The 14,180-nt window shown below is 46.2% G+C and overlaps 1 protein-coding gene across 3 annotated transcripts in view; it reads left to right on the forward strand.

Moving 5' to 3' along the window:
- LOC139539092 (integrin beta-5-like) overlaps positions 1–14,180 on the forward strand; it is an 88,977-nt gene that overhangs the window by 30,240 nt on the left and 44,557 nt on the right. For all 3 annotated transcript variants that reach the window (XR_011667871.1, XR_011667870.1, XM_071341838.1), the window contains exon 10: positions 1,920–2,349. Coding sequence is in view for 1 of the 3 variants with exons in the window: in XM_071341838.1 (XP_071197939.1) it covers positions 1,920–2,349 (430 nt within the window). In the remaining 2 variants the exon portion in view is untranslated. The remainder of the gene's footprint in view (positions 1–1,919; positions 2,350–14,180) is intronic.

The following is a 14,180-nucleotide window of genomic DNA, read 5'->3' on the forward strand; positions in this document are numbered from 1 at the left end:
AGAGGCTGCCTTTCTGGTTGCCGGCGATTATTATTCCGCATCACTGAGACAAGTGATGCCCAACTTCCATCAATACGTCTCCAACGCCACTAGGGGCGATAAAGTCCTAGACCACTGTTATTCTACCCATAAGCAAGCATACAAGGCCCTCCCTCGTCCGGCATTCGGCAATTCAGATCATGACTCCCTACACCTGCTTGCTGTTTACAAGCAGAAACTCAAACAGGAAGTACCCGTGACTCGCTCCATTGAGAAATGATCACCAGAATCTGAGATTATTCTAAAGGACTGCTTTGCTACCGCTGATTGGAATATGTTTAGAGACTCTGCCGATAACATTGACGTGCCTACCACCTCTGTCACCAGCCTCATTAGAAAGTGTATTGGCGACGTTGTCTCCACGGTGAGGGTTCGCTGCTTCCCCCATCAAAAGCCCTGGATTAACCCAGAGGTTGGCGGTAAACTAAAGGACAGGGCTACCAGACACAGAGCTATTGTAGACAACCCCGAGGCTACGGCCGAGGACAGGAATAAGTACAAGAAGTCCTGTTATTGACCTCCGCTAAGTCATCAAGTGTGAGAAAGGACAATATAGGAATAAGGTGGAATCATACTACACAGCCTCCGACGCCCACCGCATGTGGCAGGGGCTACAGTCCATTGTGGATTACAAAGGAAGACGGCTGTATGCACGCGTTGACAACAACAACATCGTGCCGGGTGTGAGGGCCGTCACCGACTTAGAGGATTGGGTGATCTCGCTCTCTGTGGCTGACATGAGGAAGGTCTTTAAACAGGTCAACACTCGCAAGGCCGCGGGGCCCGATGGTATTCCAGGGCACATTCTCAGAGCTTGTGCAGAACTGCTAGCAAGCATATTCATGGTGATTTTCAACCCGTTTATCTTATATCTTGTTGCCTAGTCACCTTATCCGTATACATATCTACCTCCATCACCCCTGAACATTGTAAATGTGGTATTGGAACTGACCCTGTATATAGTATACTTACCCCTATACATATCTACCTCCATCACTCCAGTATTCCTGCACATTGTAAATATGTATTGGAACTGACCCTGTATATACTATGCTTACTTACTTACTTACTTACTGTGTTCTTCATATTTCTTCTTATTTCTTGTTTTTGTCCGGTCTTACATTGTTATTGATTGTTAGGTTTTGAGTTTGAAAGAAAGGCTTTTCACTGTACTGAAACGTTGAAGTGAACCTTCTCAGACAAGACAGTAACACATTGCATGTGTTACTCTCATATTGTTGGCCATATTATGTCGATTAGTTTTCCTCTTTGCTGAACTTTGGTGATTAAAGGACAGTAACAGTTCATGTTGAGACAGGCCATGCTAAAGGGAGGTTGGTGTGTCTCTCTTGTTCAGACTTCCTTCCTAAGAGCAATCAAATGGGTGGAGGTCCTGTTCTTTCTGTGTCATCTGCTCAAATTGGCTGATTAATCAACTGACTGAGCCACATCAACTCTCCTCTGAACTCTATCCACCCTCTCTCCTCTGAACTCTATCTCTTTATCTTGCTCTTCCCCTTTCGCTCTGAACTTGCTGTCTCTGTCTCAGTGTGTGTCTCTGTCTTGGTGTGTGTCTGAGTTAATTAAGTCCACATGTATAAAAAACAGCTTGCAGGTCATATGTAATACACAGTCCTGTCCCAGCCAAGCCTAATGAAAGCAGAATAGGTTCTGAGTCATATGGAGGAAGATAGTGAAAATGTAATGGTTCCAGGTCAAGGAGGACATTTAAAAATCCACTTATGAATAATAGTCACTATGACATTGTTTTTTGTAAAGCCCAACTCCTTGATTGAGAAGTGTTCTCAAATTGTGGCACATTTGTTTTCTCTAGTCCAGTCCATATACTGACCCTGTTGTACTGTTCTTATTTCTTCCAGGTGTCCTTCAACGTGAGTGTAGACGCCAGAGGCTGCCCCGCCCCAGGTACCCAGCAGAGCTTCACCATCAAGCCTGTGGGCTTCAAGGATCGTCTGGAGGTGTCTGTGGACTACCGCTGTGACTGTGGCTGCACCGACCAGACCCAGGCTAACAGTACCCACTGCAGCTCCATTGGACAGTACACTTGTGGTATCTGCCGCTGTGACCCGGGCTACCTGGGTGCCCGCTGTGAGTGCCAGGAGGGTGAGGCTGGCAGCATGTACCTGAGCGCCTGCAGGCAGGCTGAGGGGATGCAGATCTGTGGTGGGAGAGGGGAGTGCAGCTGTAACCAGTGCCTCTGCTATGAGTCAGAGTTCGGGAAAATCTACGGGACCTTCTGCGAGTGTGACGACTTCTCCTGCGCCCGACACAAGGGCATCCTCTGCTCGGGTATGTGTATCCTGACAAACAGTAGTGCTTCATACAGTACTTGATATATGTGCAGAAAGAAACCTTGAACAAACCTTCCAAGAGCCTTACATGTGTGGTTATTTAGGGTGTTTCTAAGTTGGCTTGTGCTTTCATGATGATGCAAAGTTAATGTTTTACTATCTTATCTTTCTCTGGGCTGTGTTGTCTTGGCTTTAACGCTGAGTGCTCTAGAACCCAGGAGAGTTGTGGTGGGTGTGTGCAGGATTCAGGAATACTTTCTAGTACCAGAACCAGAGCTGAAAGAGCCATTTTGTGTTCCGTTCTTAACAGAACTATTCTCCTCCGACCACCAACATTCTCCGCATCTTTCTTTCATTATTTTTGTTCCCCAGAGCATAAATGTACTCTTTTGATTTAAAGATGCATGCACTGATGTCAACCACAAATGATGTCAAATTTTCTCCATCCTGAAGGTCCTGCTTTATGCATTAGATGTCTGTTACGCTGGTCGGTAGGCAGGGTTGCTAGCTGGGCGTATAACTGACTGAGGGACACACTAAACAGGCTGTCCTATTAGATTCCCAGAACATCAGGTCGAGTGCAAGCAGCCTCTGTGCATTTTGGGTCGAGACCTGCTGGATGTTGGCCCAGGCCCCCTGGTTCATACCCAAGCTAACAGCTGTTCCACCAAATCACAGAGAGAGCTTTGTAACAGAGGCCTCGCTCAGTGCTTTGTGTATTCCCAAATACTGTTGTGGTTATACCCAGTTAAAGTGCCTTGTTTAATTTATTCAGCAGAGGCGAATACACAATGGCCATTTGTTGTTTGTCGGTTGGACCATAAGCTGGCCCTCTGGGTAGCATGTTAACTGGGATGGGAGGGGGGGGGGGGGGGGGGGGTAATTTAAATGTTAACAGTCCAGTACGCTCTGTGGCCCCCTACACTCTCTCTGTCACACACACACACACACACACTTCTCCTCTCTGTTCATGGTTCTCAGTCTATAATGAGTTCCTAATGATTCAGAATGATAGTCCTCTCCCACACTTCTCTGGCATGGTTACTTAATCGCTGAGGAGCATAAACACTAAACGATGTTGTAAAAATATTCTGTGTACCAGCACTGGTCTCCTAAACCCACAGATGGTTATGGGAAGGTTCTGCCTGCTCTGTAGCGAGACCAGTTCTCCTCCTGTTAAATGCTTTAAAACAGCATTGTACACGGTTTAGATTTGTTCCGCTGCGCTGATAAAAGCTAATTTGCTAAGCTGTGCTGTGTTGTGTTGAGAAGAGCACGCTGGTTTGGATTGAACTGCAGTCGGATCCAGACTGATTAACTGCTGAAAGGCATTCGGCTTGAGGAAATACATTGGTGCGGTGTCCTGGATGGGTTGTCTTTTCTAGCTCAAAGCATTTTCATTCTGCCAGCCTTTACATCATTACAGCGAGGTCTGGAAGTCATCTGGAAGGGAATCTTGTTGTTTTGAAACAGTACTGCACCACCTTATCAGTATAATGGAGCAGTAGGTACCAGCCTTACTGATCTGACACCGCTATTTGGGCAGAACTCACCCGTGTCGGTATTGAACATTAAATAGGTATTTGTAGGAACCACTGTTAGTATTTTTTTTTTAAGCGGCAGGTAGCCTAGTGGTTAGAGTGTTGTGCCGGTAACCGAAAGGTTGCTAGATCAAATCCCTGAGCTGACAAGGTAAAAATCTGTTGTTCTGCCCCTGAACAAGGCAGTTAACCCACTGTTCCTAGGCTGTCATTGTAAATAATAATTTGTTCTTAACTGACTTGCCTAGTTAAATAAAAGGTTAAAATAGTATTGATGAATGAGCGTTCGCAGGTGACGGGCTCTATCTTAAAATCTCTCAAATCAAATTTTATTTATCACACGTGCCGAATACAACAGATATAGATCTTATCGTGAAATGCTTATTTAGAAGCCCTTGCAGTTCAAGAAATAGAGTTATACATTTACTAAATAAACAAACGTTTTTAAAAATTGTAAAATCAAAAAGTAACACAAGAAAATTACATAACAATAACGAGGCTAAATGCAGGGGGTACCGGTACCGAGTCAATGTGCGGGAGTACAGGTTAGTCGAGGTAATTTGTAAAGTGACTATGCATAGATAATTAACAGCGAGTAGCAGCAGTGTAAAAACAAACGGGGTGGGGTGTCAATGTAAATAGTGGCCATTTTCCAGGTGGCCATTTTATTAATTGTACAGCAGTCTTATGGCTTGGGGGTAGAAGCTGTTAAGGAGTCTTTTGGTCCTAGACTTGGTGCTCCGGTAGCAGAGAGAACAGTCTATGACTTGGGTGACTGGAGTGTTTGACAATTTTTTGAGCCTTCCTCTGACCCTACCTAGTATATAGGTCCTGGATGTCAGGAAGCTTGGCCCCATGCACTGGGCCGCACACAACCCTCTGTGTGCGGCCCTTACGGTCAGATGCCAAGCAGTTGCCATACCAGGCGGTGATGCAACTGATCAGGATGCTCTCGATGGTGCAGCTATAGGATCTGGGGACCCATGCCAAATCTTCTCAGTCTCCTGAACGCAGTCGTGGGTGAACAGGGAGTACAGGAGGGGCCTAAGCACGCACCCCTGAGGGGCCCCAGTGTTGAGACACATCGTGGCAGATGTGTTGTTGCCTACCATTCATTCAATCAATCAGTCAAATTTATTTATAAAGCCCTTCTTACATCAGCTGATGTAACAAAGTGCTGTACAAAAACCCAGCCTGAAACCCCAAACAGCAAGCAATGCAGGTGTAGAAGCACGGTGGCTAGGGAAAAACTCCCTAGAAAGGCCGGAACCTAGGAAGAAACCCAGAGAGGAACCAGGCTATGAGGGGTGGCCAGTCCTCTTCTGGCTGTGCCGGGTGGAAATGATAACAGAGCATGGCCAAGGTGTTCAAATGTTCATAGATGACCAGCAGGGTCAAATAATAATCACAGTTGTTGTAGAGGGTGCAACAGGTCAGCACCTCAGGAGTTCATCATTCAGAGAGAGAGAGAGAGAGAGAGAGAGAGACCCACCCCGGACAGGAAGATCACGTCAGTGACTCAACCCACTCAAGTGACGTACCCTTCCTAGGGATGTGAAAATGGAGGCGGACTGTTTTTTTTACCACCTGGAGGCGGCCCGTCAGGAAGTCCAGCGGGGGAGAGCTTTGTATGTATCTCTGTGTGTGGAGTAAAGGTGGTCTAGTTTTTTTTCCCCTCTGGTTGCATGTGACATGATGGTAGAAAATTAGGTAAAACAGATTTAAGGTTGCCTGCAATAAAGTCCCCGGCCACTAGGAGCGCCGCTTCTGGATGAGCATTTTCTTGTTTGCTTATGGCCTTATACAGCTCGGTAAGTGCTGTCTTAGTGCCAGCATCGGTTTGTGGTGGTAAATAGATGGCTACGAATAATACAAATGAGAACTCTCTTGGTAGAGAGTGTGGTCTACAGCTTATCATAAGCTACTCTACCTCAGGCGAGCAATACCTCGAGACTTCTTTAATATTAGACATTGCGCACCAGCAGTTATTGACAAATAGACACACACCCCCACCCCTCGTCTTATCAGATTTAGCTGCTCTGTCCTGCCGATGCACGGAGGAGCCAGCCAGCGTCGTTTAGCCATGTCTCTGTGAAACATAACATATTACACTTTTTAATGTCCCGTTGGTAGTATAGTCTTAATCGTAGATCGTCCAGTTTGTTTTCCAATGATTGCACGTTGGCCAATAATACGGAGGGTAGTGGTGGTTTACCTACTCATCTTCAAATTCTTACAATGCACCCCGCCCTCCTCTCCCTTTTTCTCCGTCTTTCGCTATTCTGATGTCTAGAAGCTATTTTCGGTCATAAGAGACTGTACTGTAGCAGCAACAGTATGTACAAAATGAAAAATAGCACATTTGGTTAGGAGCCCGTAAAACGGCAGCCTCACACCTCAGCGCCTCTCCAATTCTTTGAGATTAGTGCAATGAAGGCGAGGAAATTAGGAAAGGACAGAGGGTTTTAGACCATTGAGAAAGGGCGAATGACACCAGCATACTTGCCCTCCTCAGGGTTTAGACCTACAGGAGGACCTACAGGAGGCTGTTGGGGTCAGGGGTTAGAGAGCAGACCTACAGGAAGATGTGGGGGTCAGGGTTTAGAGAGCAGACCTACAGGAGGATGTGGGGGTCAGGGTTTAGAGAGCAGACCTACAGGAGGATGTGGGGGTCAGGGGTTAGTGAGCAGACCTACAGGAGGCTGTGGGGGTCAGGGGTTAGAGAGCAGACCTACAGGAGGATGTGGGGGTCCGGGTTTAGAGAGCAGACCTACAGGAGGATGTGGGGGTCAGGGGTTAGAGAGCAGACCTACAGGAGGATGTTGGGGTCAGGGGTTAGAGAGCAGACCTACAGGAGGATGTGGGGGTCAGGGTTTAGAGAGCAGACCTACAGGAGGCTGTTGGGGTCAGGGGTTAGAGAGCAGACTTACAGGAGGATGTGGGGGTCAGGGTTTAGAGTGCAGACCTACAGGAGGATGTGGGGGTCAGGGTTTAGAGAGCAGACCTACAGGAGGATGTGGGGGTCAGGGTTTAGAGAGCAGACCTACAGGAGGATGTGGGGGTCAGGGTTTAGAGAGCAGACCTACAGGAGGATGTGGGGGTCAGGGTTTAGAGAGCAGACCTACAGGAGGATGTGGGGGTCAGGGTTTAGAGAGCAGACCTACATGAGGATGTGGGGGTCAGGGTTTAGAGAGCAGACCTACAGGAGGATGTGGGGGTCAGGGGTTAGAGAGCAGACCTACAGGAGGCTGTTGGGGTCAGGGGTTAGAGAGCAGACCTACAGGAGGATGTGGGGGTCAGGGTTTAGAGAGCAGACCTACATGAGGATGTGGGGGTCAGGGTTTAGAGAGCAGACCTACAGGAGGATGTGGGGGTCAGGGTTTAGAGAGCAGACCTACAGGAGGATGTGGGGGTCAGGGTTTAGAGAGCAGACCTACAGGAGGATGTGGGGGTCAGGGGTTAGAGAGCAGACCTACAGGAGGATGTGGGGGTCAGGGTTTAGAGAGCAGACCTACAGGAGGATGTGGGGGTCAGGGTTTAGAGAGCAGACCTACATGAGGATGTGGGGGTCAGGGTTTAGAGAGCAGACCTACAGGAGGATGTGGGGGTCAGGGTTTAGAGAGCAGACCTACATGAGGATGTGGGGGTCAGGGTTTAGAGAGCAGACCTACAGGAGGATGTGGGGGTCAGGGGTTAGAGAGCAGACCTACAGGAGGCTGTTGGGGTCAGGGGTTAGAGAGCAGACCTACAGGAGGATGTTGGGGTCAGGGTTTAGAGAGCAGACCTACAGGAGGATGTGGGGGTCAGGGTTTAGAGAGCAGACCTACAGCAGGATGTGGGGGTCAGGGTTTAGAGAGCAGACCTACAGGAGGATGTGGGGGTCAGGGTTTAGAGAGCAGACCTACAGGAGGATGTGGGGGTCAGGGGTTAGAGAGCAGACCTACAGGAGGCTGTTGGGGTCAGGGGTTAGAGAGCAGACCTACAGGAGGATGTGGGGGTCAGGGTTTAGAGAGCAGACTTACAGGTGGCCAAGCGGATCGAGTTAGCAGCCAGGACTACATTAGGAAGGGGAAGCAGCTCCTCCTCTCTAGGGCCTAGACCATCTTCCCTCTCTTTGACTCTTCCCTCCTTCACTCCCTCCGTTTGATGTGACTACTGTGTCACTGGGCCAAAATGCATGCCAGGACCAGGCCAGAACCCTTCCTGCAAGGGGATTGGTTCCTGCTTACGCAATAAAAGACAGCTGTGGAGTGAGACAGAAGTGGACCCAGCTCTGTGGTTGTACCGTAGTAGTTTTTTAAACAGAAATGTTTTACTGCAATTTTAAAAACAAAGATACCTGACTCTGCCAACCTGTACCATCTTCTATTTGTGTTTCTGGAATGTTGTTATAAACAGTAATTGAGCTTTTACCTACACTATTTCATTATCTATTGTCACTGTAAAGTGACTTTTCATGATCCTGGTTTATGTTTTTGGATATGTTGTTTCTTTCTGCTCCTGGATAGCCTCTTGATCTTGTTTGCCCTGGCCGTCTCTGAGTAGAGTGTGAGTGAGGATGACAGACTGGCGGAGGCCAGGCGCGCTCCACACCCAGCGGTTGCTGTTGTCATGTCTGTGCTGCCTGGTGCTGGTGCTTTGGGGATGCAAGGTAGTGCCAAGCCAAACCTCCATAGTGCCTAGCCGCCTACACAGTTGTGCTTTCTGGCCAGTGACTGTCAGCTCTAAAACCCTGAACCAATTTCACCCACATAAAACCCATTATTCAATCAACTGGTCTATGTAATGTAGTTGGCAATGGTTCAATGCAATATTTCAAGGACTTTGCTTGAATGGAAGATTTGAGTTGGTAGGGGTGGTTCAGGTGAGGTGTGTGGAGATGTTTATTCACAAAGTTCCACCTTACCCTCTGGATAGAGGGAATTTTCACAATATTTATGTACGGAACTAACGGTAAGTTCCTAGAGCGTAAGAAGCTAGGGGTTGGACAAGGTTGACCTTGTGATACTGAGCACACATTGAAAGAATATCTTATGACTGTGCAAGGACAGCCCTGTTCTTTGTGACTTTGTGAGTGGCCTGTAGAACGGGGTCAGGTCAGGGGCATTAATCTGCCTCTAAAGTGACTTTGACTGACAGGAGCAACGATGGGGCAGGGGTGGTGTCAGTACCCTCTGATGGGGCCGCACTGTGTTGTGTGTGTGTTGGTTCTGCTGATCTGTGCTCTCGAGACTAATGGTCTATGTATTTCTCTGTATTCACATGCAATCTAACCTTGGTGTCTTCTGAGGCCTGTGCTGAGTCTGTCAGGATAATGAAGTGTAGACAGATGGGTACGGTATGGATATAATTAGTCTCTGTACTGTATCACTTACAGTAAAGCGACAACCAACGGGGGGGGGGGGGGGGGGGGTGTAAAATAGACGCCAAGAGGGAGTTAAAAGATGTTCATTGAGGCAATGGTAGACTTTCTTAGCTTCTTTCTGTGCATGCATGGATCAGCTAAGTCTGTGTGTGAAAGCCATTGGCTGCCTTTGACAAGGCCTGTCTCAGTAAACCTAGACGCTGTAGTCTTCTGCTCTGTCACATCTACAGCAGGTTCTCAGTAACAATCTAACTGCTCAATAGCACCAAATGCCAGGAATAGCTTGGCTTCGTTTCCAGACTTTCCAGACCGCAAACCCTTTCTCTCCATAAATCGGCAGCCTCGGATTCTTGTAGAAGCTGTGTAGAGATGGAGGACAAACAGTAAATGGGAACATGTGTTTATTTGTGTGTTTGTGTGTGTGCGAGTGCGCCTGTTTGTGACCCTCTGCCTGGCACGACCGTGACTGTGCCTTATTGAAATGAGAGCATCTGGCCAACTTCCAATCCCTCTCTGACATGGTTAGCCTATTTGAAAAAATAGTTATCCTAGCTTGTAACTAGTCCACTGTTTGCAAAACATTTAACACACGCAAGCACTTTGGTTTTATTGCTTGACGTGTCAAAATGATCCTTTATCCTACAGCTTCTCCTATTCTCCTCCTCAGCCAGAAACTTCCAGAGCTTTGTGCGAAGGAACTATCTGCAAGAACAGGATTCTGAGATCAAATTGTATTTGTAACATGCGCCGAATACAACAGGTGTAGTAGACCTTACCGTGAAATGCTGAATACAACAGGTGTAGTAGACCTTACCGTGAAATGCTGAATACAACAGGTGTAGTAGACCTTACCGTGAAATGCTGAATACAACAGGTGTAGTAGACCTTACCGTGAAATGCTGAATACAACAGGTGTAGTAGACCTTACCGTGAAATGCTGAATACAACAGGTGTAGTAGACCTTACCGTGAAATGCTGAATACAACAGGTGTAGTAGACCTTACCGTGAAATGCTTACTTACAAGCCCTTAACCAACAATGCCGTTTTAAGAAAATAGAGTTAAGAAAATATTTACTAAATAAAGTAAATGATTTGCTTTAAAGTTCCGAATCCTCATTGTTTTGAATGGTGTCAACAATTTGTATGTTGTATTGTTTTGAACTTAACAACATGAATTGGGGTATTTAGAGTACTATAAAAGTAGAGAACATTCAACTGAACAAGGCTATCAGTAACTACATTTCAACAAAAATGCAGATAGTTGTCTAGTTAAATAAAAAATAAAAGAACCTTATAGTCCCAAGCTCTATTAAAAAGACTACAGACATGCTAAACACCATCTGTGGGGTGGTGCCAGAGGCATAAGGGGTACAGTAAGATCCAGTAACCCATAAGCAGAGAGGTAGTAGTTTGGGTTTTATCTACCTGCCTAGGGACTACTGTTGAAAATGAGCTGGCTGGCTAAATCCGGCACATTCACAGAAAGTATGAATACGTACTGTCAGGTTGCAGTAATGCTGTCTGATCTAGTCTGTATGAAAAGCCTTCAGCGATATACAGTGGGATTAGTGTGGTAGTCCAAAAAGAACAGGCCTAACTAGAACAAAGCTAATACCAGTACTCAAGATGTCCCAATCACCATCATGATTTGTAACTCCTGCTAATACCAACTGTAGCACCTACTCTTTCTGTAGTAGTAGTCGTCTGATTTCATTCAATCGCTTTTGTTTTTGATTGGGACATAGTTTGAGCAGGATCTGAGTTTCTACAAGGCTAAAGCAGAAGTTCATTAAACATTTTGGCACAGCTGTGGAGTCAATTAGTGCTTTATTTGTTGTAAATTGAACACACAGCAATTAGTAGTCAATCTGTTTTGGGTTAATGCTTGACAACATGTAAACTACAGAGCTCAGCAAAGAGCTGTGAGCACAAACGTGCCTAACATATTGCTGTACGTATGTGTGTGTTTGATCGTTTTGTCCCTTACCCAGTGTCTCCCTCCCCTCTCCCTTGCTAGGCCCCTGAAACTCCCTCATCCCCTCCCAACCCCCCTCAAACCTGACTGAACCTGACCAGGATAAAGAGCCATACTCCCTCAGGATTGTTGTTTCTCCACTCTCTCCTTTAACTGTAGATACAATAGAAGCCACTCTCCTCCCGTGCCTGCTGTGTTTGGGGCTGGTCTTGCCTCTTAGAAATACTTCAAATACAAGGATCTCCCTCTCAACCCCCCATGCCTGTCATGTAGTAAAGAACCCCAAAAGCACTGCAAGTGTTGCTGCTGGAAACCTACAGCTCTCTCTCTCTGCACCATCTGGGTGTATTTGATGAGTGGTACTCCAAGACTTGCATCCCAAATGACACTGTATTCCCTATGTAGTGCACTACTTTTGACCAGGGCCCGGACGCACCCCACGACTCGTGTGCTGCTTAGAGGAGAGTCTCTCTGAAATATGCAGTGAAATGTGACACAGGAAAAGGGGCCAGATCTCTTCTCAGAGCTTCTCTTTAGTCCATTGTTCTGCTTTAGTAGGTAGAGGGTTAACCGCTGCTGCTGCTGCAGGCCCTCTCTGTACACATCAAACACTGTGGCCCACAGGGCATGTAGGCTACTTCCACGTCACGGCAAGGATCTGAGGTTACTGCCCCTAGGCCAGACAGAAAGCAGAATAGTGGTTTTTGGACAGACAGGAAGCAGAATAGTGTAGTTTTAGGACAGAAAGGCAGCAGAATAGAGGCAGTTTTTGGACCGACAGGTAGCAGAATAGTGTAGTTATAGGACAGACCGGAAGCAGAATAGTGTATTTATATCAACCCAAACCATCACACTCCTCCTTTTCTCTGGATATATGTAATTGTACAACAAATGGCTGTCATGACTACCTCTTTGTAGATACATGTATGCAGCTGTGATTACCTTGGCTATCAAAGGGCATTGTTATTATCATATTCATGATATCGGCTATTCCTACTGTGCATTATTTGTTAGATAGATTGACAATAACTTTTAATAAGTGTGTACACTGAGTGTACAAAACATTAGGAACACCTTCCTATTATTGAGTAGCACTCCCTTTTGCCTTCATAACAGCCTCAATTTGTCGGGGCATGGACTCAACAAGTTTTCGAAAGCATTCAACAGGGATGCTGGCCGATGTTGACTCCAGTGCTTCCCACAGTTGTGTTAAGTTGGCTGGACGGCCTTTGGGTGGTGAACCATTCTTGATACACATGGGAAACTGTTGAGTGTTAAAAACCCAGCAGTGTTGCAGTTCTTGACACACTCAAACCGGTGCGCCTGGCACCTACTACCATACCCCGTTCAAAGGCACTTAAATATTTTTTCTTGCCCATTCACCCTCTGAATGGCACACACACAATCAATGTATCAGTTGTCTCAAGGCTTAAACATCCTTATTTAACCTGTCTCCTCCCCTTCATCTACACTAAAGTTGATTTTAAGAAGTGACATCAATAAGGGATCATAGCTTTCACCTGGATTCACCTGGTCAGTCTGTCATGGAAAGAGCAGGTGTTCCTAATGTTTTGTACACACGGTGTATACGTCATCTGAGGGATTTTTGTGATAATTCTAGTTGCTTGTGGTGGACTTCAAATTATGATTTCTGCCCTTTCTTAGACAAGGTTATTTCACGAGAGGAATTATCTTGTCACGACTTCCACTGAAATCGGCTCCTCTCCTTGTTCGGGCGGTGTTCGGCGAACGACGTCACCGGCTTTCTAGCCATCGCCGCTCCCTTTTTCATATTTCCATTTCTTTTGTCTTGTTCCATACACACCTGGTTTTCAGTCCCTAATCACACTGCATGTATTTAGTCCTCTGTTCCCCTCCATGTCTTTGTGTGAAATTGTTTGATGTATGTGGGTTTTGTCACGCGCTATACTTTTGGTTTATGTTCTGTGTTTTGGGCACGTTTATGTTCTTATGTGCTTTCATTTGGACCGGAATAAAAAGTGTGCCTATTAACCACACTCTGCTCTCCTGCACCTGACTTCGCCTCCCGTAGACACGTAACATATCTCCTATGGCATGTCACTAAACTGTCATTTGTAATACAGTATAACAGGTCACTTAACGCCAGATTCACAAAACATTTGCACCTGAGCAAAGTCAGTAACTTTACGTTCTCCCCGAACCTCAGGTGGGAAGAGTTCACAATATTTGCTTTTCATTTTGTGGGCTCAACGCATGTTTTGAAAACGTATTCTAAACTCTACTATCTTTATGACGTGGCAGTATTCTGGGTGGTGCCTCAGCCCTCATAAGTCGTCACAGGTTCAACCCATGGATCTGGACTCTTAAATAGAACTCTATTGCTTGGAAGAAGATGAAAAACCACAGCTTTGTAAATGGTACTCTTGGAGTTCTATGGCACCTCAGATCCACAGACCCTCAGATCCACAGACCCTCAGATCCACAGACCCTCAGACCTCAGATCCACAGACCCTCAGACCTCAGATCCACAGACCCTCAGACCTTAGATCCACAGACCCTCAGATCCACAGATCAGGGTGCTAGAGAAAGAAGTAAATAGAGGAATGGGAAGGAAAGCCTGCTTTCAGTCTCTATTATTTATCCAGATACCAGTCACTTTCTCCTAATCCCCGCTTATATGTACATATCTAAGTCAAATACTCCAGTGTCCCTACACATTGGAAACATGGTATTGGCACTGACCCAGTATATAGCTTTCTCTTATTTATTGTGTTTGATGTGTTGTACCTGCCCATTCATGATCCTTCTGTGTTTCGGTAGATAGGGGTTCATATTGGGAGTGATGTGTTGGAACTGCACAATTAATCAAATTCACATCAAAATCACAATATTGACAATATGCAATATTCATATCGCAAGAGATCCATATCGCATGCAATATTGTGAAAGGCATCCCAGCCACTTG

Source organism: Salvelinus alpinus, chromosome 14 (genome assembly GCF_045679555.1).
Source record: "Salvelinus alpinus chromosome 14, SLU_Salpinus.1, whole genome shotgun sequence".
Taxonomy (NCBI): Eukaryota; Metazoa; Chordata; class Actinopteri; order Salmoniformes; family Salmonidae; genus Salvelinus; species Salvelinus alpinus.